The sequence below is a fragment of the Bufo gargarizans genome, chromosome 1, assembly GCF_014858855.1.
Source record: "Bufo gargarizans isolate SCDJY-AF-19 chromosome 1, ASM1485885v1, whole genome shotgun sequence".
Taxonomy (NCBI): domain Eukaryota; kingdom Metazoa; phylum Chordata; class Amphibia; order Anura; family Bufonidae; genus Bufo; species Bufo gargarizans.
In genome coordinates, this window is record NC_058080.1 from 361,484,455 (window position 1) to 361,510,835 (window position 26,381).

The 26,381-nt window shown below is 44.5% G+C and overlaps 1 protein-coding gene across 4 annotated transcripts in view; it reads right to left on the bottom strand.

Annotated features, from left to right (window-relative positions):
• Positions 1–3,452: 3,452 nt before the first annotated feature.
• The window catches only part of PWWP3A (PWWP domain containing 3A, DNA repair factor), a 44,961-nt gene continuing 22,032 nt past the window's right edge, over positions 3,453–26,381 (bottom strand). For all 4 annotated transcript variants that reach the window (XM_044269267.1, XM_044269245.1, XM_044269259.1 and 1 more), the window contains 6 exons: positions 23,989–24,049; positions 21,683–21,758; positions 14,839–14,889; positions 12,165–12,598; positions 5,341–5,429; positions 3,453–5,229 (listed from right to left, as the gene is read on the bottom strand). In XM_044269267.1, coding sequence (XP_044125202.1) covers positions 5,139–5,229; positions 5,341–5,429; positions 12,165–12,598; positions 14,839–14,889; positions 21,683–21,758; positions 23,989–24,049 — 802 coding nt within the window. In that variant the 3' untranslated portion in view covers positions 3,453–5,138. The remainder of the gene's footprint in view (positions 5,230–5,340; positions 5,430–12,164; positions 12,599–14,838; positions 14,890–21,682; positions 21,759–23,988; positions 24,050–26,381) is intronic.

Genomic DNA, 26,381 nt, shown 5'->3' on the forward strand with positions numbered 1-26,381 from the left:
ATGTCGAGACAACGCAAAGACCCCCTCGTATCATTGTAGTCACAGTATATTCTGTCAATGCTGAGGGGAAGGTCTGAGGACTTGCAGTATAAGTCATGGAACCCTACTGCCCCAGGTAAGCAGAGCTACCCTAAAACCCCACTGGACAAGGGCGCCGAACAGGAGAAATCGCCAAGAACCCCTACCTGAGGGGGGACTCCCACTGCAACGGCTACGACCCTTAGCACCAGCGTCAAAGGTGCACATGCGGAGGAGAACACTGTAAAACTTAAACCAGAGTGTCCGCATAACCACTTCCCCAAATAAGGAGGAGTTGGGCTAGAAAATAGAGTCAGTACGACCCTCGACTCGTCGGAGCGGAATCACAATATTATGTGCAAAGGCGTACGCCCTTTACATTGTAGAGGACAAATACCATGACCAAATGAGATCTGGATTCTAGGATACTGACGTGTTGCCGGTAACACCCTGAGAGGACAGAGGGTGATATAGTCGAGCCCAAACCAGTATCGGCAAGAAAAAAGGCCACAACGGGGAAATAGCCATGGTATCCACTGTAGGTCTCCATAGTTACCAGATGAAGAGTCCAGGGCACCATAAGGAGCTAGAGCATCTAGAGCCCTGGCACGGTGGAGGTGCAGCATCTCAAGATGCTTAGTCATCCACCCATTAGCGACCACTAACGAAAGGGTAAAATAACAGTAAGCATAGAGATGTCAATGTGATTAAAGAAACAATCTCCAGTGGAAGTGCAACATTCCGCTCAAGGAAGGGGGTAGCGCAACCGTCAGAACCGTATCCAACGGTACGGGAAGTACCCCATCAATGAAGTTTGACAATGCCTACGTCGAGCACTGCCTCAGTGGTAGTGCAACAATTCCGCCCAAAAGGGGGAACAACGCATACTGCAAGAACTGTATCTCAAGGAAGTGTAAGCACCCCTCTTAAGGAAAGGAGTGATGCATACTGCAGGAACTGAATCCAGTGGCCACTTAAGGAAAAGGGTATGCATATCGCAAGTCTAGTATCCAGAGAGAGTGCAATTACCCCACCTAGAGAGGGGTAATGCATACGGGAACACTGTGCTCTAACGCCACCTATGGAAGAGGCTAATGCATACGTTAAGTCTGGTACCCGTGGAACTGCAATTCCGCCACCTACAGAAGGGGGAATGCCTACCGCCGGCGCTGAAGTCAGTACTAGTGCCGTTAGTCCACCTATGGAAGGAGGTAATGTCTAAGGCAATTACCGTATCCAGAAATAGTGCAAATACTCCGTCTAAGGAAGGGAGTAATGCATACGACAAATACTGCTGCCTACCGTGAACGCAAACTGGGAAGATTGCGCTGGGTAATGACAGAGTCCGAATCGGTGATCCCCCCCCACCCTGTCGGACAGACCCTTCCCAGGGAGGAAGGGTGCGTCTGAGCGTGACCCTGGGGAGGAAGGTTGGGGGTGCGGGAGTGACCAAGGAGGAATACCTCCTGCTCTGGTCCGCTCGTGTGCAATCTTGACTCTCAGAGTCTTGTCCATGGCAGCCGCAGACTGTCCTGGTGGGATTTATCGACCAACCTACCCAGGGGGTGAAATGGGAACTTCCAGAGGATCACTTACCGGACTGCATAGGCGGTGTCTTATCAACCAAACGACCCCGGAGGGTGGATTGGGAAGGTATGGAGATCCTCCATTGGACTGAGCAGGCGGTGCTTTATCAACCAAACGACGCCGGAGGGTGAGTGGGAAGGTCCAGAGATGCTCCACTGGAGTGCGCATACAGTGCTTATCAACCAAGCAACCCCGGAGGGTGATTGGGAAGGTGCAGAGGTCCTCCATTGGATTGCGCAGGCAGAGTTATCAACCAAGTGACCCAGGAGGGTGATTGGGAAGGTCTGGGGTCCACCATTGGATTGCACAGGCAGAGCTATCAACCAAGCGACCCAGGAGGGTGATTGGGAAAAGGTCTGGGGTCCACCATTGGATTGCGCAGGCAGAGCTATCAACCAAGCGAGTCACAAGTGGTCAAGAGGCAGGGAGGGGTTAAAATGCCCAGTAATAAAATCCCTTGCACTGCAGATAGTATAATCATGTGTCAGCCTCAATGAAGTGGCTTTGCACTGCAGACAGTATAATCATGTGTCAGCCTCAATGAAGTGGCTGGTAATGAAGGGTTAACCTCCTGGAGGACCAGGGGCGGGGCTCAGCGAGGTACTGGGGAGGGGGCAGGCGGGAAGGATTCGTGCCAGACCACGCCCCCCCTCCTCACATAACCATACGAGGGCTGCGGCCTAGTAGGCCATGAAACCGGGGGCTAAAGTTATGGAGCACGGTTGACCGGGATGCCACTGTTGGCAGGAGTCCGGCATGGCGGGAGGGTCTTCTTCTTTGGTGGACCTAGGTGACCCCTTGGCTGGCGGGAGCAGGGGAGCGAGGCTGCCCTGGTCCTCCTTTTTCTTCTGTGGGGAGGTAAGCGGTGGATTTTCTCACCGGTCTTGCTCCCTGGGATAACGGAGAGGCTGAGCAACTCTGTTTCCCAACCTAAAAGGAAAAATATAAAAAATAAAAATAAAATAAAAAAGGATCAAATAAGAAAGCCGCCCTGCATAAGTCTGCCTCCTACGACACTAAGCTAAAAACTGACATGCTCTCTCCATGTTGGAGGGGGTATAGCCTGCAGGGGAGGAGCTAAGTCTTTTTTCAACCTAGTGTCGCCTCCTAGTGGCAGCAGCAAGCTATACCCACGGTCCTGTGTCCCCCAATGATCCCAGCGAGAAAAGATGTTGTTTGTAAACTTTCATTTTTTTTTTTTTATCACGCGCATGAAAAACGCATCAAAACGCATTGCACCCATGCGGAAAAAGCTAAACGCAATCGCAGACAAAACTGAACGAACTTGCTTGCAAAATGGTTCGAGTTTCACTGAACGCACCCTGAACGCATCCGGACCTAATCCGTATCATATGTGAAAGAGGCCTAAAAGTTCCACTGTTTGAATTTATTTTAGGTATGCTGTACTTTTTTTTTTTTTTTTTTTAGCATAGCCTGAGAAATACACAATAGTTTAGTATTTTTGGTTATTTATGTAGCTAGCATATATTTATATGTGTAACTGTATTATGCATCCTAGCATTACAGGACAATGCTGTGCATTCTATAAGAGTATACGGGAATTGTCATGGGCCTCAATTTATTTAAAAATGCTTGAAATCCATTAACCCCAGCTGAAATTCTACATAAACATTTGTCGGCTAAAGTGTTGTGTTTGTGTTTTACAGTGTGGCTCTAAGAGCCCATCATAGCTTTTTAGCACCGCTACACCACACTTACACTTGATCACATCCCCCATAAGATTGCACCCTTTAGCAGATGACACTGATGCCATCACTTAGATAACACAATATAATATCCAGGTAAATGACTGCTATAGAAAAGTGGCATAGGAAACACACGCAGGAAGAGATGCATATAGACATTTATTTCTTAGTAACAAAATATATTTTTTAATTGAAATCTTGTCGGATATGGTAAAAAAAGTAAAAATAAAACTTTTTTGTGTGAAAAACAAACAAAAACAACGCAGTAGGAACAAGAGGACAGAGGATGACTGGACCAGTGCAGGTTATGTGGAAAAACTGTACTTGAGTATCTGTATTCTCGTAATGGCTGATCTATAATCAGTGATGTACATTCCACGTTTTCAAGCGAGGATGGTATGGAGTAGGTTTGTTTTATTCTGTGTTTAGTGTATACAGTATATTCATCCTCGTGTTCCAGGGCTTGTCAGGGTCCTGCGTCTCCTTGCATCAACATTTGGTTTGACACCGACCGGGTCATGTGATTGCTGCAGCCAATGATTGACTGCAGTCCTGCGGCACATGACCTAGTGACATGTACTGCTGTGGCCAGTCATTGGCTACAGCAGTCAATAGACCCAGTGTTAAACTTGACGATAAAGTGTGGCGACCCAGACCCTGCAGAGCGGCGAATAAGCCAGAACCCAGCAGTGGAAATTACCATCACAGATCCAGCCACACTCAGGGGTCTAAAGAAACACTCACCAAGGGTGAATAGTCCCTTTAAACAATATATATACAAAAAATTACATATATACACACACACTCGAACCACCGAAACTTGTTTTTTCATTTCCATATGGCAAGATACAGAAAATGATCTGCAATATGCACAACATCTCCCTGTTTGTCTTTAAAGGGGTTTTCCTGGAGTTTTACACTAATAGGATAGGCCATCAGTATCTGATCAGTGGGCGTCCAACACCCGGGACCCCCACCAATCAGCTGTCTTCGAAGAAAGCAGCACTCGCAGTAGCGGTTTGGCCTTCTCTCAGTTTTCTCTAGGCCATGTGATGTCACACTCATTGGGTCACATGGCCTGAGGGTGTATACTCATTGTTTGTTTCTACCGGTCACATGTCCTTGGGGGCAGCTCAGCTACAATGAAGTGAAGGGGCTGAGCTGTGCTATACAATGTAAGACGCTGTGCTTGGTTTGCCGAGAGAAGGCCGATGTGCTACTGCAAGCTCCGGTGCCTTCTCAAATAGCTGATCACGGGGGTCCTGGGTATCGGACCCCAAACGATCAGATACTGATGACCTATCCCGAGGATATGTCATCAGTATCAAACTCTCGGAAAACCCCTTTAATAAAAACAGGAAAAAAATACCTGCACATACAGAGATATGCCAAACCAAAGAGGCATGTTTGATTGCTGGATATAGCACAAAACAGCCTTCAGAGGTGACAACATGAGATCAACTTATCACCTAAGAAGGAACTAAAGCAATACTGGCAATGGAAAAAACCTGAGGAACGGAAGACGATAGATATAGGCTTGGACCAGTGGCAAAAGATGAAGGGAGGAATTTACCATGATGGTACAGCTGGAGTCAGCGTCGCTTTAGCCTGTATTCTCACACTTTGCACCAATCTGTTAAATCTGGTTCATCATTAAACCTCACACTTTTGTCTAGAAATGCTACTCCAGTTTTTTACTGGAGTGAGAGTTTGTGACTTGCAGAATTTTGCACAAATAAGCTAAAAAAAAAAAAGTTGCTAAATTCTGGAGTGTAGGGCTTGATAAATCCCCCTCTAAATCTCTCTGGACAGCCATATTGAACATAGCTACTTTCTTGAATTCTTTCTGACTTTAGCCTCTTCTGACATCTTAAGCCTCTTCTTTTCCAAAATCTGTTCGTCAAAGATTTTTCTTTCTCTGAAAATAAAAAAATAAAAAAATACCAAAAACATAAAATATTAAATCTGATACTAAGAAGACAGTTGTTAATGTTCCAATATGATAAATAACCACCACGTATGTTATTACCTTCTAGTGACAGGGGGCCCCTTTATGTATTTAACTTTAGCTTTTTCATAGCTCATTTTTTCAGTGGCAGCAATTGCAAAGATGACAGCCTGGAAAAAGAGTAGAAGCAAATGATCTATACACATATCACACTTTTTGCTACATTAAAGAGTTAGATAGATAACGGAGGGATAGAAAGATAATTAGATGATAGATAGATAATGGAGAGATAGATAAATAATTGATAGATTGATAATGGAGGGATAGATAGATACATGATAGATAATGGAGGGATAGATAAATAGATGATAGATAGATAATGGAGAGATAGATAAACAATTGATAGATAGATAGATAATGGAGGGAAAGATAGATAAATAGAGGATAGATAGATAATGGAGGCCATTACTACATTTCTACAATTTCATTTTAAGGCTATAACTTTATGGTGCATCATGGACCTCTCTTGATTCCCTACCTGTTCCCCACACCACCGCTCTTGCATAAGCAATGACCAGAGGCTGTAGTGTCTAGTAGCATTACATCTTCGTTCAGTAAAAAGCTTTACAATTACAATGAGGCCCTCTTCAGGACTTCAGATGTATAGCAAAGAGGGAGTATTGTATTGCTATTTTACTTGAATGAAGAGAATTCGACTGATCATGGAGGACACCAAATATGAATAACTGAGTGTTTCTTTCAAATGTATATACATTTAATTTAAACTTTGGATGAGGTTATAGATTTGATCGTGGGGTCTGACTGCAGAGTCCTTCATAGTGACTTAAATGAAGAGGTAGAGTGCTGTGCTCCTTTAGCTTTGAACAACTCTGCAGAGAGTGCAGAAAATGGACTTTCTATGTGTCCACAGACCGTTCAATCTTCTGTCTGCAGAGGGACAATCAGGAACAAAGGAGCACAGCGCTCAGCCAGGTGATACTGCCCCTTTTTTTAAGCGATCAGTGGGGGCTGTCAGCACCTGGACCTTCACTGACCCTAACAGTTTTTTGAAGCAACAGGTAACTTTGGCTGCGCCTAGTTGAAATAGGTTCTATGGCAGACTGGGTTAAAAAAAAAAAAAAAATCTAAATCTATATCTATCTATCTATATTTAGATGTGTCATTTTTCTGCCACTAACTTCCAAGATAAAATAGTGTTTATCTTAAATACCTTATCAGTACTGTTAAAAAAGGAATCCCTACATAAATGACCCTAACAATTCTGGCCCATGAAAGTCTATGGAGGGTGTTACAGTAAATATTGTATCTGGACACCTCTGTGAACCAGGGCTGCATGTGGAAATACAGGGGCTTAACCTGTCTTCCAGTCTTCCTACACCAGAGGCCCGTGCCTGTTGACATCTCCTGCATGGCCACCAAAATGCTGGGGCTCTGCCTGCTCCACACTGTCCCTGTGCAGCCTCTCCATCTCCTGTGCCCTCTGCTCTGAAAGGGCCAGTGTGTGTCCGAATCTGTCCCCAGCCTATGGCTGACCTCCCCTGGGTACTTAAAGAGGTTATCTCACTTCAGCAAGTGACATTTATCATGTAGAGAAAGTTAATACAAGGCACTTATTAATGTGTTGTTATTCTCCATATTGCCTCCTTTTCTGGCTTGATTCATTTTTCTATCACATTATACACTGCCCGTTTCCATGGTTACAACCACCATGCAATCCATCAGCATTGGTCATGCTTGCACACTATAGGAAGAAGCACTGGCCTCTCTGGTGGCTAGGATCATGGTAGTGCACATAGGCTGGGCTTTTTTCTATAGTGTGCAAGCACGGCCACCGCTGCTGGATTATAGGGTGGTTGTAACCATAGAAATAAGCAGTGTATAATGTGATGGAAAAATGAATCCAGTCAGCAAAGAAAGTAATATGGATAATAACAATACATTAGTAACTGGCTTGTATTAACTTCCCCAACATAATAAATTCCATTTGCTGAAGTGACACAACCCCTTTAACCACCTCCCGACCGCCTAACGCGCCGATGCGTCCGGGAGGTGGTTGATTTGTTCCTCCTGGACGCATCGGCGCGTCATCTCGCGATACCTGAGATTTCCTGTGAACGCGCGCACGCAGGCGCGCGCGCTCACAGGAACAGAAGGTAAGCGAGTGGATCTCCAGCCTGCCAGCGGCGATCGCTCGCTGGCAGGCTGGAGATGTGATTTTTTTTAACCCCTAAAGGTATATTAGACGCTGTTTTGATAACAGAAACACATACGGACGTCTGAATGGAGCCTTACAGGGGGGTGATCAATGACAGGCGGGTGATCACCCATATAGATTCTCTGATCACCCCCTGTCATTGATCACCCCCCTGCAAGGCTCTATTCAGACGTCCGTATGATTTTTACGGATCCATGGATCGGATCCGCAAAACACATACGGACGTCTGAATGGAGCCTTACAGGGGGGTGATCAATGACAGGCGGGTGATCACCCATATAGATTCTCTGATCACCCCCTGTCATTGATCACCCCCCTGCAAGGCTCTATTCAGACGTCCGTATGATTTTTACGGATCCATGGATACATGGATCGGATCCGCAAAACACATGCGGACGTCTGAATGGAGCCTTACAGGGGGGTGATCATCCCATATACACTCCCTGATCACCCCCTGTCATTGATCACCCCCCTGTAAGGCTCCATTCAGACGTCCGCATGTGTTTTGCGGATCCGATCCATGTATCCATGGATCCGTAAAAATCATGCGGACGTCTGAATGGAGCCTTACAGGGGGTGATCAATGACAGGGGGTGATCACCCATATACACTCCCTGATCACCCCCTGTCATTGATCACCCCCCTGTAAGGCTCCATTCAGACGTCCGCATGTGTTTTGCGGATCCGATCCATGTATCCATGGATCCGTAAAAATCATGCGGACGTCTGAATGGAGCCTTACAGGGGGTGATCAATGACAGGGGGTGATCACCCATATACACTCCCTGATCACCCCCTGTCATTGATCACCCCCCTGTAAGGCTCCATTCAGACGTCCGCATGTGTTTTGCGGATCCGATCCATGTATCCATGGATCCGTAAAAATCATACGGACGTCTGAATGGAGCCTGACAGGGGGGGTGATCAGTGACAGGGGGGTGATCAATGACAGGGGGGTGATCAGGGAATCTATATTGATTTTTTTGGCTCAAGTTAGCGGAAATATATATTTTTTTTGTTTGTTTTTTCTTACTAAGTCTCATATTCCACTAACTTGTGTCAAAAAATAAAATCTCACATGCACTCGCCATACCCCTCACGGAATCCAAATGCGTAAACATTTTTAGACATTTATATTCCAGACTTCTTCTCACGCTTTAGGGCCCCTAAAAAGCCAGGGCAGTATAAATACCCCACATGTGACCCCATTCCGGTATTCCGTGAGGGGCATATTGAGTCCATGAAAGATTGAAATTTTTGTCCTAAGTTAGCGGAAAGTGAGACAAAAAAAAAATCAATTTCCGCTAACTTATGCAAAAAAATAAAAATTCTATGAACTCGCCAGGCCCCTCATTGAATGCCTTGGGGTGTCTTCTTTCCAAAGTGGGGTCACATGTGGGGTATTTATACTGCCCTGGCTTTTTAGGGGCCCTAAAGCGTGAGAAGAAGTCTGGGATCCAAATGTCTAAAAATGCCCTCCTAAAAGGAATTTGGGCACCTTTGCGCATCTAGGCTGCAAAAAAGTGTCACACATCTGGTATCGCCGTACTCAGGAGAAGTTGGGCAATGTGTTTTGGGGTGTCATTTTACATATACCCATGCTGGGTGAGAAAAATATCTTGGTCAAATGACAACTTTGTATAAAAAAAAATGGGAAAAGTTGTCTTTTGCCAAGATATTTCTCTCACCCAGCATGGGTATATGTAAAATGACACCCCAAAACACATTCCCCAACTTCTCCTGAGTACGGCGATACCAGATGTGTGACACTTTTTTGATGCCAAGGTGGGCAAAGGGGCACACATTCCAAAGTGCACCTTTCGGATTTCGCAGGCCATTTTTTACACATTTTGATTGCAAGGTACTTCTCACACATTTGGGCCCCTAAATTGCCAGGGCAGTATAACTACGCCACAAGTGACCCCATTTTGGAAAGAAGACACCCCAAGGTATTCCGTGAGGGGCACGGCGAGTTCCTAGAATTTTTTATTTTTTGTCACAAGTTAGCGGAAAATGATGATTTTTCTTTTTTTTCCTTTTTTCCTTACAAAGTCTCATATTCCACTAACTTGCGAGAAAAAATAAAAAATTCTAGGAACTCGCCATGCCCCTCACGGAATACCTTGGGGTGTCTTCTTTCCAAAATGGGGTCACTTGTGGCGTAGTTATACTGCCCTGGCAATTTAGGGGCCCAAATGTGTGAGAAGAACTTTGCAATCAAAATGTGTAAAAAATGGCCTGCGAAATCCGAAAGGTGCACTTTGGAATATGTGCCCCTTTGCCCACCTTGGCTGCAAAAAAGTGTCACACATCTGGTATCGCCGTACTCAGGAGAAGTTGGGGAATGTGTTTTGGGGTGTCATTTTACATATACCCATGCTGGGTGAGAAAAATATCTTGGTCAAATGCCAACTTTGTATAAAAAAATGGGAAAAGTTGTCTTTTGCCAAGATATTTCTCTCACCCAGCATGGGTATATGTAAAATGACACCCCAAAACACATTCCCCAACTTCTCCTGAGTACGGCAATACCAGATGTGTGACACTTTTTTGATGCCAAGGTGGGCAAAGGGGCACATATTCCAAAGTGCACCTTTCGGATTTCACCGGTCATTTTTTTCAGATTTTGATTGCAAAGTACTTCTCACACATTTGGGCCCCTAAATTGCCAGGGCAGTATAACTACCCCACAAGTGACCCCATTTTGGAAAGAAGACACCCCAAGGTATTCTGTGAGGGGCATGGTGAGTTCCTAGAATTTTTTATTTTTTGTCGCAAGTTAGTGGAATATGAGACTTTGTAAGAAAAAATAAAATAAAAAAAATCATCATCATTTTCCGCTAACTTGTGACAAAAAATAAAAAGTTCTATGAACTCACTATGCCCATCAGCGAATACCTTAGGGTGTCTACTTTCCGAAATGGGGTCATTTGTGGGGGTTTTCTACTGTTTGGGCATTGTAGAACCTCAGGAAACATGACAGGTGCTCAGAAAGTCAGAGCTGCTTCAAAAAGCGGAAATTCACATTTTTGTACCATAGTTTGTAAACGCTATAACTTTTACCCAAACCATTATTTTTTTTTGCCCAAACATTTTTTTTCCCATCAAAGACATGTAGAACAATAAATTTGGCGAAAAATTTATATATGGATGTCGTTTTTTTTTGCAAAATTTTACAGCTGAAAGTGAAAAATGTCATTTTTTTGCAAAAAAATCGTTACATTTTGATTAATAACAAAAAAAGTAAAAATGTCAGCAGCAATAAAATACCACCAAATGAAAGCTCCATTAGTGAGAAGAAAAGGAGGTAAAATTCATTTGGGTGGTAAGTTGCATGACCGAGCGATAAACGGTGAAAGGAGTGTAGTGCAGAAGTGTAAAAAGTGCTCTGGTCATGAAGGGGGTTTCAGCTAGCGGGGCTGAAGTGGTTAAGGCCCTTTCCCCTATGGGAGGGTGCCTGAGCATTAGGTTCTCTACCTTGCTAGCCCCTGCAACTGTACACTATTATTATGTTTTGGCTTCCCGTGCTTGACCACTGCCTGTTTACTGGATCTGACCCTCTAACTTCTGCCTGACTCCCATATTGACGCTGTGCTGCCTGCCCTGAATGTTTACTAGATTGAATGAACTCTGTCCGCCCTACCCACAGCTCATCCGCAGACTAAAATTCAGTGGAGCCCAAATCTCTAACAGTGGCTAAGAGATGAAAACCACGGGGGTTCCACTTAGATAACACCCTTAGACACAGACCCAAGCCAAATCACCACCACTGTATCATAGGAAAAGATTGCAAATCATGCCGATGCAATGCTTAAAGACTAGATTGGAGTTGAGATTTACATTAGGAGTTCAATAATGGTTAAAGGGAGTCTGTCACCTCCATATGGCCATATACAGTGCTTACATGGCTCTGTAGCAAACCTATACAGGATTGTAATGGTACCTTTGTCTTTAGACTCACACAAGCAGGAAAAACAAAGTTTAATTCATATGCAAATGAGCACTCGCAAGTGCCCAGGGGCGGTGTTCAGTGTGTAGGTGCCCAGGCTGCTCTGCCTTCTTCTCACTTTACTCCTCCTCAGTCTCTGCCTTTGCCTGCCCTCCAAGTCTCTTGCCTCATCGATAGGTCCGGCCGAGGGCATGCGCACTAGGTGAAGCCCACAATGGGCATCACCGTGCACATGCCCCAGCCCGGCGAAGCAGTGCACAGGCGTGGGATCTTGGCCGGACCTAGCGATGACGTAAAGGACTTGGAGGGCGGGCAAAGGAAGAGACTGGGGAGGAGTAAAGTGAAAAGAAGGCAGAGCAGCCTGGGCACCTACACACTGAACTCCGCCCCTGGGCACTTGCGAATGCTCATTTGCATATGAATTAAACTTTGTTTTTCCTACTGGTGCAAGTCTAAAGAAAAGAACAAAAGGTACCGTTACAATCCTGTATAGGTGTGCTACAGAGCCATGGAAGCACTGTATATGGCCATATGGAGGCGACAGACTCCCTTTAATCTTGGGGGCTATGCTTTATTCTGGCACATACATACTGCAGTTTGTACATACTCCAGTTGACGCTGTACTGTTGATATGGGTGGCCAGTGATCTGTTATATAGTTTTACTTATGGTCATGATTCTATAGATGTTACTAGATACAAAGAAAAGAATAACATTTTACCTCAGGGATCAAAACCTCAAAGATAAACTTTATCTCATCTCCAAGCATTAACTTTTTTGTTGCACTGCTCATTTTCTTGCAGACTGTCTTCAGGTAGCCCACCACATGCTCCATCTGCTCTTCATCTTCAATATAGGTTTCTAGGAAGTTCATGCGCTGGTTTGAGGACTGAAACTTTACTAGCCATTGTGACTTTTTCTTTCCTGACAGGATGTCTACAAGGTGATTTTCTGCCCCTTTGGCCTTCACAATGAACTGCACCAGTTTTTTATTGGCACAGTCCCTGGCTGCCCGTGCTCGGTCTGGAAGCAGCTTCTTGTCTCTCTGTGATGTCACGCCGATCATCTCTTCTTGAGAGTCAGTTTCTTCAGAGTCTATTACAGGGAAAAGTACTTTTTGTTTGCCACTTTCTAGTTCTCTCCGTACAGGCAAACCTACAATACACAACACACCAGTTACAACTTACAGTACATAACACACCAGTTAGAACGTACAGTACACAACACACCAGTTAGAACCTACAGTACACAACACACCAGTTAGAACCCACAACTGTCACAGTCCCTTCTGATATCAGGAGATCAAAGAGACTGGTGGAGCGTGGAGGAATCTAACAGCCTTTTTGATTACTCTTCACTACAGAAGTTAAGTGTCGCATTTGTTTGTGTTTTGTTTTCCCTTCCTTGCTTGTTACTAGGCCCCAGGGAGACGCCTGTTCCTTCATCGGGGAAGAAACAGATTGCCTCAGCCCTGACAATATTCTTAGGGCTCTCTAGGGTATGGGCATTCCTACCTTGAAGGGGTGGCCATATGGTTAGGAGTCAGGGCCAGGAGTAGGGTTAATTAGGTGGTGACCTTTTCCTTAGCATTGAGGCCTAGTGGCTTTCCCTTTCCCTCCTGGTTGTCAGTTTGGCGTTTCCTCCTATACCTTATCCATGACAACAGTATATATCACACCAGTTAGAACCTACAGTATGCAACACACCAGTTACAGCTTTTAATGTAAAATTCATGACCATTACCAAGTGGGTCTCTATCCCAATACAGAAGAGTTATCCAGATTTATATACACATATGGACAACTTGACAGTATGTAAATTGAGCCTGTGCCCCAACAAAGCCATATTTGGTATAGATTTACCAAGGTGTTCTTTACTCGCGTACATTAAAAGGGTTATTCCACAAACTCTTTTACTCACTTAGGCGGAGTTCACATCAGCGTTCAGCCTTTCCGAGCCCAACTGAGCCGAACGGAGCCTACGGACCCCATAGACCAGGGCTGGCCAACCTGTGGCTCTCCAGCTGTTGTAAAACTACAACTCCCACCATGCTTTGCTGTAGGCTGATACCTGTAGGCAGTCTGGGCATGCTGGGAGTTGTAGTTTTGCAACAGCTGGAGAGCCTCAGGTTGGCCATCCCTGCCATAGACTATAATGGGGTCCGTTAGGTTTCCGCTCAAAAGATGATTTTGGAGCGAAGACAAAAGTTGTGCTCGTAGGACTTTTGTCTCCACTTCAAAAATCTTCCTATTATAGTCTATGGGGTCCGTAGGCTCAGTTTCTTGCCGAATCCGTCCTTTTGGTTCTTCTGCTCCTATAACAGAGCAGATGAATGGAAAGGCTGAACGCTTCCTTTTCTGTAGGCAGGCAGAAGCTCATCAAGAACCTACATCTCCCAGGATGCATTGCAATTAGCTCTTGCTAACCTCTTCTTTCTGCACAGCCCAAGAGATACATATGGCATGTAATGCCCTCTCAGTTTCCTTTTACACTGTTCAGAGAGAGACGGATCTTTAGATTTTTGTGAATTTAGAAGTAGGAAAAAAATTGTGACGTGGTCCAGACATCTTTAATTATCAGGTCATTACACCAGCACTGAGGGGAGGAAGAAGGGAAGCTAGTGTGCATGTTAGTCCACCACTGAATGCAGTGGAAGGTGAACCAGCAGGGGGCGCTACCAGAGAGGAAAATATAATGTACTTAAACATTGTTAGGGTCCATTCACACGTCCGTTTTTTCTTTCCTGATCTGTTCCGTTTTTTCAGGAACAGATCAGGACCAGATCTGGACCCATTCATTTTCAATGGGTCCTGGAAAAAATCGGACAGCACAATGTGTGCTGTCCGTTTCCGTTGTTCCGTTCCGCATGTCAGTTTAAATATAAAACATGTCCTATTCTTGTCCTGAAAAATCGGATCCTGGTACAATACAAAGTCAATGGATCCGCAAAAAACGGATGACATTCGGATGTCATTCCGTATGCCATCCGTTTTTTGCGGATTCCGTTCCTGGAAACACAACAAATTTTTTTTTTTTTTTTTTTTTTTTTTTTTTTTTTCAATTTTTTTTCAAAGAAATCCAAACAACTTTATTTGATTATTGAAATGTATACATGCTCCCGTTTTTTGCGGATCCGCAAAAAACGGATGACATACGGATGACATACGGAAACATTTTCAGGAACAACGGATCCGCAAAAAACGGACCGTTTTTCAGGATGAAAAAAAACAGGACGTGTGAATGGACCCTTAACGTATGTATATTGTCATACTTCATTTGAAATTCTCTATTTATTGCATAGTAATACTTTTTTTTATTTTTTATTTTTATTAAAGAAGATCAATACTAAAGTTAAATCAAAATTGTCCACATTTTAGGGCTCTAATGCCACTTACTGATAGCTGCTGTGCAGTAATCCAGAAAAGAACCAGAAAAGGAGCCACAGCCTAAAATACAATGAAGGAAATAAGTTATTGCCCACCAATGACAATACATTTCATCATAAAGCCTCCTACGAAGATTGGGGCCTTCATACCAATAAAATTAAGTGGGACCTCTTAGCTAAACTGCAATTTTAACTAGAAGCACAAAATGAGGCTCCACACATGCCAATCTACTAAAACATATAGCCTTTAATAAAGAAACCTAAAAGCTTAAAAATCATTCATTAAAAGATACAGTAAGGGTCCATCCACACGTCTGTATGTGTTTTGCGGATCCGCAAAACACAGACACTGGCAATATGCGTTATGCATTTTGTGGACCGCACATCGCCGTCACTCTCATAGAAAATGCCGCAGTTGTGGACAAGAATAGGACATGTTTTATTTTTTTGCGGAACGAAAGTGCGGATCCGAAAATGCGGATGCGGGCAGCACAATCTGGCCCCATTGAAAATGAATGGGTCCTCAACTGTTCAGAAAAATTGCGGAACGGATGCGGATCCATTTTGCGGACGTGTGAATGGACCCTAATTAATACATAACTAAAATATGTGGATACACAAAAGATAGCTTGTAACAACTAAAAAAAGACGTAACCTTTACCCCCTGGACATCTACAATGTGTGGATGTATGCCACAGCAGCACACACCCCGTGCTGCAGCCAGGGAAATCTAAGGTCCTATTTCAAAGCAGCCCAGGGTTCCCCTGTGGGATTATCAGTACGGTCTCAATGCCCATGTCTTCCCCAGCTTTGCTCAGTGATAAATCATTATTAAAGAGGACCTGTCACCTCTCCTGACAAGTCCGTTTTAGTAATTACTTACATTCCCCCTGTAATATTTCTGGAGCATGTGTTCTTAGGACTCTATATTGTGCCATCTGTTTATTATTCCTGCTAGAAGTTAAGCATGAAATACTAGCCGTGTGCAATAGATGGGCGTTATTAGTTGGGGGGTGTCCCTGGACAGTCTGACACTATCCAATCAGGGCTGCCAGTGCAAGACTGTGCAGATACACCCCCAACTGATAACACCCAGCTGGACCTTCATTGCAGACTGCTGGCAATTCATTCATAACTTCTAGCAGGAATAATAAAGGAATGACATAACACAGTTGTTACAAGAATAGATACTTGTGATGAGACCAATCTCGCCACATTGCATTGGAGAAGCCTGGTTGCCCGCCTGCTTCCTTTAGACTATGGCCCCATGTTGAAACGCTTGATTTTCCCCTGCAAAGACTATGTGAAAGAATTTGGCTCCATGGCAATTGAACTGTATTTGTGTAGTCCGAGTGCCATTCCCCTAATAATGAGCACTCAGACCGGAGCTAACTGGGGATATGTTAAATGTCTATGTTTTATGCAATAGCTGCACAGTTAAATATTCTTATGTCTTTTATTGTCTTTTGCTACCATGTGGCTAATGAAGTTTTGCCTCTGCCCTTGGAGATAAATTGGATTACTTCCCGTCTCCAGCACAGAAGACATTGTGTAAAACTGTGTATTCTCCTACCTGTGATAATTACATTAACCAATTGTGTAAGGTAACTGTATCACAGGCAGAGGGGATGATTCTGTGTGGGAGTGTCTGAGTGTATTGTACAGGGTTACTGGTTGTTTTACAAAACCCTGTGGGTGGTACTAATGTGTATATAAGAACAATTAAACACACAGCTCTGGCTGACCACTGCTTGACCCTCAACACAGAGCCTCGTCTCGTTCTTGGAGGGATTCACTGTATGCTGTTAGAGACTGATTGCTAGGAGTGTAATCCTCTTGGGTGCGTTTCCTATTCGTCTGCTAGCAGCTATTCGTGAGGTTCCGTTCGGGAGTTTTGAGCATTCCCTTGTATGCCGTTCGGGAGATTGGTGTCTTTAGTAGCTGCCTTTGCATCTGGCAAGGCAATATCTCCTAAACAGCTTTTACCCCCTTTTATGCCCGGGGTGCCGTTACAATTGGTGGCAAGAGACGGGATGGTTCTCACAGGCCAGAAGGACAGCTGCAAAGTAACATCATTCCCTGGAATTACAATTTGAGGGCAACGCATGTCCCAGTACAGCGACCCTGACAGCAGCAGGATGGAACCAGCATTGACATTCGATGAGGAAGACCTAAATGGCCGGGATGCATTAAGGAAAGGCATCTGGTACCAGGCCCTGGATAATGTACAATACCAGCGAGGCAAGAGTCTCCCTAGTGAAGAGCAGCAATTGCAAAAGCAAGTGGCCCTGCGGTTGCCCTTCCTGGGAGAGCAGCCCCTGGAGGAATGGGTGAAGGAACTAGAGCACCAGGTATGGCAGGAGCTATGGCTGGAGGATGCCTACCAGGCGCTCTGGTGGTATATGGCACAGTATATACCCTGGACAGCTGAGCATGACAAGCCAGAGGGAAAGGAGTTTGATGGTCCTGGCTTGTTATGGGAGTCCTTTGCAGAGCCTGACTTCGGGAGCCCGGCACAGTCCAGACTTTAGGACATTTTCTACGAGAGGGAGGCTAGGCAGGATTGGGATGACCCCTATGAGGTAGAGAAAGACCTGGCTCACCTAGCAACCCTGGAGTGGGAACTGGAGCAGGACTACCGAGATCTCTTCCACTCCATTGGGAAGGCTCAGCAGGACAGCAAGATGACAGACCCGGATCCAGACCCATTCAGCTGGGCAGATATTGTGGAGTGTTACTGGGAAGAACCCCAGGTGGCCGGTGGAGATGGGACCGAGATCTCTCCACCAGTCCTGCAGGGAATTGGGAGCCCAGTCTCCATTCCCCAGCGGCCGTGTGATTTTTAGGGAATTGGGAGCCCAGTCTCCTTTCCCCAGCAACAGGACACTGTATTGGGAGCGGAGACAGTCGGTCTCCCTCCCCAGAGGCTAGAAGTATGTATGGGAGAGGAGCTTGCTACTCCCTTTCTCTATTGGCAGTGTGAATTGCAGGGAATTAGGAGCCCAGTCTCCATTCCCCAGCGGCCGTGTGATTTACAGGGAATTGGGAGCCCAGTCGCCATTCCCCAGCAGCCGTGTGATTTACAGGGAATTTGGAGCAGTCTCCATTCCCCAGCGGCCGTGTGATTTACAGGGAATTGGGAGCCCGGTCTCCACCCCCCAGCGGCAGTTTAACGCACCAGGGGGAGACAGTAAGCCCCACAACAGTGCAGATGGGACCGTGGTCTCTGCAGCCACAGAACAGGGGGTAGGGACAGTCGGTCCTGTCCCCCAGCAACGGGGCTGTTTAGCCAAAGGGGAGACAGTCGGTCTCTCCCCACAGCAGCATGGTGGTCTATCAAAAGAGGAGACAATCGGTCTCTCCCTACAACAGCAGAGCTGTGTATCTAAAGGGGAGACAGTCGGTCTCCCCCTCCAACAACCAGGCTCCTTCCGTGGTAGAGCTGGCACCAGGGCAGAGTACTGCTGGTCTCTGCCCACTCAGCAACCCACCAAGGCAGTCTACCAGTCCACACAGCCGTGGTGAGGCACCTGGACATGGACAAGTTTATCCCTTGCTCAGGTGTAGTAACCATTTATTGTGGGTGGGCTGTACTGCTGTTTCTATTTTGTGGGTGGGTTGCTGGACTAACAAGGACACTGACTGGCAGGAAATCAGATACCCTGTTAGTCTGTTTGGAAAAGGGGAGAGATGTGACAAGACCAATCTCGCCACATTGCATTGGAGAAGCCTGGTTGCCCGCCTGCTTCCTTTAGTCTATGGCCCCATGTTGAAACGCTTGATTTTCCCCTGCAAAGATTATGTGAAAGAATTTGGCTCCATGGCGATTCTACTGTATTTGTGTAGTCTGAGTGCCATTCACCTAATAATGTGCACTCAGACCAGAGCTAACTGGGGATATGTTAAATGTCTATGTTTTATAGACTGCACAGTTAATATTCTTATGTCTTTTGCTACTATGTGGCTAATGGAGTTTTGCCTCTGCCCTTGGAGATAAATTGGATTACTTCCCAATTGTCTCCAGCACAGAAGACATTGTGTAAAACTGTGTATTCTCCTACCTGTGATAATTACATGAACCCATTGTGTAAGGTAATTGTATCACAGGCAGAGGGGAGGATTTTGTGTGGGAGTGTCTGGGTGTATTGTACGGGGTTACTGGTTGTTTTACAAAACCCTGTGGGTGGTACTAATGTGTATATAAGAACAATAAACACACAGCTCTGGCTGACCACTGTTTGACCCTCAACACAGAGCCTCGTCTTGTTCTTGGAGGGATTCACTGTATGCTGTTAGAGACGGATTGCTAGGAGTGTAATCCTCCTGGGTGCGTTTCCTATTCGTCTGCTAGCAGCTATTCACAAGGTTCCGTTCGGGAGTTTTGAGCATTCCCTTGTATGCCGTTCAGGAGATTGGTGTCTTTAGTAGCTGCCTTTGCATCTGGCAAGGGAATATCTCTTAAACTGCTTTCACCCCCTTTTATGCCCGGGGTGCCGTTACAATACTCCAGAATTGTTATTGCATGGGTAATGCACGTTAGGAGAGGTGACAGGTCCTCTAAGTTTGGATCAACACAAGCTTCTGGTGTGGTCCTGCCTCCTTCACTCTCCCGTCACACATCTAAGGCTACTTTGACACTCGCATTTGGTGCGGAACTGTCATGGATCTGCACAGACAGATCCGTTCAGATAATACAACCACATGCATCCGTTCAGAACGGATCCGTTTGTATTATCTTTAACATAGCCAAAACGGATCAGTCTTGAACACCATTGAACGTTTGGCTCAGTTTCGGCAGACAGACTCCAAAATGCTGCAAGCAGCGTTTAGGTGTCCACCTCCAAAGCGGAATGGAGGCAGAACGGAGCCAAACTGATGCATTCTGAGCAGATCCTTATCCATTCAGAATGCATTTAGGGCAAAACTGATCCATTTTGGACCGTTTGTGAGAACCCTGAACGGATCTCACAAACGGAAACCAAATGCCAGTGTGAAAGTAGCCTTAGGGAGAAGGAGAATGACTAAGGCCTCTTTCACACGAGTGTGACGGATTAGGTCCGTATATGTTCAGGGTGCGTTAAGTGAAATTTGCACCATTTTGCAAGCAAGTTCAGTCAGTTTTGTCTGCGATTGCGTTCATTTTTTTCCACGTGAGTACAATGCGTTTTTATGCGTTTTTCACACGAGTGATAAAAAACCTAAGGTTTAAAAACAACATCTTCTAGCAACCATCAGTGAAAAACACATCGCACCCACACTTGATTGCAGATGCAAAGCGTTTTTCACTGAAGCCCCATTCACTTCTATGGGGCCAGGGCTGAGTGAAAAACGCTGAATATAGAACATGCTGTGATTCTCACGCAACGCAGAACTGATGCGTGAACAAAAACTCTCATGTACACAGACCCATTGAAATGAATTAGTTATAAAAAAATATATATTAGATCCATAAAATGTATACTGACCACTTCAGCCAATCACTGGGCTCAGTGGTGCACCACTGAGGCCAGTGACTGGCTGCAGCACTCACATGTTTTCATCATGACATCACCAGGCAGGTAAACAGAGCCCAGCTGGGAGAACTGGAGGAGCAGTGTGGGATCTACCAGGTAAGTACTTACGAGTTATTTACTGCAGGCCGATCCCCAGAGTTGTCTGGTTTTTTAAAGACTAGGGCAACATGAAGACTTTTTATGGTGCTACCGATTCATTTTAACTATAGCTACAGTTACAAAATTGAGTTGTATTTGTATACAGTCTTGTGGTTTTCAGTTGTCACTTAATAGTTAAAGGGGTTGTCCGAGTTCAGAGCTGAACCCGGACAAACCTCTATTTTCACCCAGGCAGCCCCCCTGACTTGAGCATCGGAGCAGTTCATGCTCCGATGCTCTCCTTTGCCCTGCGCTAAATCGCGCAGGGCAAAGGCTCTTTTGTTTACAATAGCAAATTGCCTGGCGGAGTGTGTTCGGTGACGTCACCGGCTCTGATAGGCGGGCTTTAGCGCTGCCCTAGCTGTTTTACTCCCGGTCTCCCTGAGCAGCCAGAAGAAGAGGCTTCAGCGCTCCTGCAAGGGACCCGATACGTCACAGAGTTTAAGAAAAGTTCACTTCCGGTGAAGAATTTTCTTTAAGAAAACGGGGCTTCGGAAACATGTGGAAAAGGTAGGACATGGATGTATGTTATATGTATGTCTGTCTTGTACTAACAAGTCCTCAATCCCGGACAACCCCTTTAAAGTCAGTCAATAGCACTACAGTGTGGCTCAATCCTTTAGGTCAATCCCTTACTACCCAGGGTGGGTACCATGATCTCCTATAGCCTTGCTCCACTTAAAGGGTTTCTACCACCAGATTTTGACATATTTAGCAGACTGACACTAGCGATCTGCTAGTGTCTGCTGTACCTAACAGTGCTCTTGTATCACCCTTGTCTGCTGCCGTTAAGCTTAAAAACATACTTTTATTGATATGCAAATGAGACTCTAGGTGCTATGGGGGGCGTCTTTTCAGCACCAAGAGGCTCCGTCCCTCACTATTTCTGCCTCCCATCGCGTCCCTCAAGCCCGCCCGCTCCTCTTGATTGACAGCCAACCTCGCTCCATCTTGGACGAATTCCCGTGCCTGCGCCATGCGCTTCTGTATTCCGCGCAGGCGCAGTGACTGTCTGTGAAGATGCCGGCGCAGGGACCGGTCCGACAGTTCCTGGTTGGGCCTACTTGTTATTGCACTCAAGCCTCTGTCATTGCTCCTCCAAGTATTAATTATCCAGATCATAGTGGGAGAGGTTGGCATAGAATAATGTGGAGGGGGGAGATGAAAAGCTGAGTAGAAGAAAAAAAAAAAAAAAAACCTTACCCAAGCGGATTCTGTAGTCCGAGATCAGGGACTCACACCAGTCAATGGACCTGCCATAGTCTTTGCGTGCATTTTCCTTAAATTAAAGGGACGAGAAAAGAGAACTTAGAAAGAATAACTGTGCATTCCTGCTAAGGCTGAGCGTGCGATTTGTGCCCAGTCAGTCTGAACAGGAACAATGTGCAGTATTACACCCTCCACAGGTCTACAGTGGCACACAACCCATCCTGGTTAGACTTTAGGCAAAATGAGCATCTGTGGCTAATACAGGGGATTTATGACGTTTTTAGGCTGTTTTCACACTGCTGTTTTGATAAGTTTTTGGAGCCAACAGGAAACCACATTAAAAAAAAAAACACAACAGAAAAACCACATGTGGTTTGGTTCTACTGCTGCTTTACTAACTGAAGAGTTTTCAACTGATGAAATCGCTATTGCTATATGGGGATAGTGGCTTCATCTGCTGAGAAAGAATATGCAGTAGTAAAACTACATAAATGATTGTCGATTAGATTCTCTATACACAGTGCATCAGCGTTGTTGCACCTGCTGGCAAATCACATAAGTTTATATAAAGCATGTAACAGAGTTTTGGGTCACAGTGTAGAGAGTATATTTACAAATGCCTATGAGGGCAATAGAAACCTATCTTGGCCCAAGTGCAAACTAATACTTCACTTTTATTATATTATTCATTAAAAAGTGTCACTGGTGGGTGTGATTCACATGTGATGGGACACAGACAAATAAACAGAATAACCTTCTAAGGTATTAAAAACACAGTCTACGACCCACTGTGAGAGATGGTGGATGTAACCGGTTGGAGGCGATGTGTGTAATCGCTCACTCCAAACAACGTGAGAACAGCAAGTTGTGCTACCAAGTACCACAAGTATTATTCCAACTAATTTCTAGCTGGAAATATCGATTTTATTATCAGCTATCAATAGTGGGAGACTGAAGCCTTCTTCCCACTATTTGGATTGAGAAGCTGTATTGACAGCCTACAGTTTACCAACACAAAATGCACTTGTCATATGTGCGGCAGACTGGAGTGTGTGAGCTACTGATAGTGCCAGTCAGGTGCCAGTGAACGGGCCCAGCCCCTGTTTATTACGGACAGGGTAAATTGCCACGTCTGTAACTACTGGTGCCTATTCAAACTGATTGTTGCCCTTTATTTGTGGCATCAACCCTCCACACAACTGGGAGTGCTATTTAGCAACTGGCAATTAAATACAGACGATTGATCACCTGAATGTACAGCCTGCTGGTGATGCCAGACAGTTCACATCAATACATTCAGGGCTGGCAACACCGTTAGACGCCTAAAGGTACAGCCTGCTTATAGTGCCAGGCAGGTACTGGTAGTACATGTGGGACTGGTAACACTGCTGTCCTCCTAAGTGTGTAGCCTGTTGGTGGTGCCAAACAGGTCACAATATAACATCCGGACTACTATTGCTCTCTAACAGTGGGCAACATGGCTGCTAATTAAAACCTAAATCTGCCCCCCGACATGTTTCGCCAGTATCTCTGGCTTCCTCAGGGGTAACGGGCAGCCCGTTCGCTGCCCGTTACCAGAACTACACAGCTCCATCCATTGCGTTGTGGACGTAGCTGGTTACTGCAGCACTTCTCCAATTCATTTCAATGGGAGCAGCACGGCAATAATCGGCTCTGTCCTCTCCACAGTTGGCATGCTGCAGGGTTTGGTATGTCGGAACTATAAAAGAACTGACTGCCAGCTCAGAAGTGACAGGCGGCTGAAATCAACAGGTCTGTCACTACACTAGGCAGCATTGTATAGCAATCCTGACATATCTGTTTTAGTAAATACATGTAATACCCATTAAATAATTCCGGAGCCTCTTTTCCTCTACCTCTGAAATTGACAACCAAATAAGCTAACATATGTCTGTGTAGGGACAACTCCCACCGACGATGGAAACTGAAACCCCTAGTTGTCAATTTACACATATATTTCCAGGAGGAATAAAAGGAATGGCCCAATACAGAGAGACTCCACAGATCAAAGTGTAGAAGAAGTGGCAGCTTCCCTGTGGATGTTGAAGTCCATCCGACAGACAAGCAATGTTCTGACCTTAGCAGGGTCCTCAGAAAGCCCCCTGCACGTCTTCAAATGATGCTCGTCTATATTTACTAAAGCAGACATGTCAGGATAGCTGACAGATCCGCTTTCCGTATTTGCAATAGTAAATAAGTCACGAAGGATTACTGCATCGTAACAAGCCTGTGGGCCTGAAACCGTCATCCTGGGTTATAGAAAACTGCCATTGACTCACCAAAAACTGCTGCTTTTCTGGACAGTCATAAAGTTTTATGGAACGAAGCGCAACTTTAAAACTGAATAAGAAAAAAAAAGTCACTTTAATTTTAGAAAAGCAATAAAAATAGAGCACAGGGAGGGGATGCTGAGCTCAAGGATAAATGGTCATCTATGATTTGATTTAATATTATATGTAAAAAGCGGTTTAACCCGCTACAGGGCTGTGTGGGTCTTGATTTTTGTGGGCCAACTTGTGGTTTTCATTGGTATTAGTTTGGGGTACATAAGACATTTTGAGTGCTTTTTATATTCCATTATTGGTTGCCAGATATGCAATAAACTGCAATTCTGACCTTGTTATTTTAGGTGTTTTTTTCACATTTACTGGGTGGGAAAAATTGTGATCATTGTTTTTTTTACTACTTCATTCGCATTATCACTTAGATAATACACTGTACTACCTACCTAGTACAGTGTATTATGCTTGTACTAGAAAATTATTAGGCCATGCCTTACACAGAAGGAAGGCCTTAGGGCCTTCATAAGAACCATGAGTGCCATTTAAAGGAATCATAACCCTGCAATCGCATTTTACAGGGGTGCGATGGGTGACAGATTGGGCCCCTGCTTCTGAAAACACTTAGATGTTGTGGTAAATAAGGGTTAAACAGCCAGGATCAGCCAGGACCACCTGGCAGAGGCTAAAGCTGCAGCACCACAAAAATGCGTATAAGCAACTTTAAAGTCCGTAAAAAGATGTATTGGTGGTCACTAACTGATTAGACGCAGCGAATACTCAGATACACAGAGGCACTGAACTGACAGCTTTTTTTGTACAACTTTGTATTAATGCGGGTTTTATAAACTTAAACATTTGATTTAACTCTCTCTCTGCTGGTACACTTTTGACAGCACATTACACTTATGGGTGCCTTCACCTCAGCCATTGAGACTGCATGGTGGAAACCGCCCAACCCAACAATTTACTAGCACTGGACCCTGAAACTAATGGCACTAACGTCAGCAGAATGGAGGTATACAGCTAGCTGCAGTTCTGTTAGGATGTGACAGGTCCTCTCTACATGTTCCAAAATTAGAGACTGATTAACCCCTTAAGGACCCTGCCATTTTTCACCTTCCTGCCCAGGCCATTTTTAGCAAATCTGTGTGTCACTTTATGTGGTAATAACGTTAAAACGCTTTTACTTATCCAGGCCATTCTGAGACTGTTTTCTCGTCACATCTTGTACTTTATGACACTGGTAAAATGGAGTCCAAAAAAAAAAAAAAAAAGTACCATAAATTTTGAAAAATTAGCACATTTCAATTTCTCTATTTTTTTTAATAGATAGTAAGTGATACCTCCAAAAATTGTTATTACTTTACATTTCTCATATGTCTGCTTCGTGTTTGGATCATTTTTGGGGACATTAGAAGGCTTAGAAGTTTAGAAGCAAATCTTGAATCCAAAACCCACTATTTACCAGTTCAGGTCTGAAGTCACTTTGTGAGGCTTACATCAGTGTTTCCCAACCAGTGTGCCTCCAGCTGTTACAAAACTACAACTCCCAGCATGCCCGCACAGCCAAATGCTGTCCGGACATGCTGGGAGTTGTAGTTTTGCAACAGCTGGAGGCACACTGGTTGGGAAACACTGGCTTACATAATAGAAACCACCCAAAAATGACCCCATTTTAGAAACTACACCCCTCGAGGTATTCAAAACTGATTTTACAAACCTTGTTAACCCTTTAGGTGTTTCACAAATATTAAAAGTGACCATTTTGGAAAATAGGGGATAAGGTGCCAGTTTTATTGGTACTATTTTGGGGTATATATAATTTTTAATTACATTTTTTTGTGAGGCAAGGTAACTTAAAAAATTGGCACTGTGTTTTTTTTTTTTACAACATTCATCTACAGGGTAGATCATGTAGTTACGGACGCAATGATATCAAATATGTCTACTTTCTTTGTTTCAGTTTTACATAATAAAGCATTTTTAAAGAAAATATGTTTTTGTGTCTCCATTTTCTGAACGCCATATTTTTATTATTTTTCTGCCGATCATCTGGTGCAGGGGCTAGTTTTTTTGCAGGAAGAGTTGACGTTTTTATTGGTACCCTTTTTGGGTACATAAGATTTTTTGATCATTCTTTATTTCACTTTATGGGGCAAGGTGACCAAAAAATTGGCCGTTTTAGCACTTTATTTATTTATTTATTTTTTACAGTGTTTACCTGAGGGGGTTAGGGGATGTGACATTTTTAAAGAGCAGGACGTGGCAATACCCAATATGTATACTTTTTCTTATTTATTTAAGTTTAATAACAGTATTTTTGAAACAAAAAAAATTATGTTTTACTGTTTGCATAGTCTAAAAGCCATAGCTTTTTAATGTTTTGACTT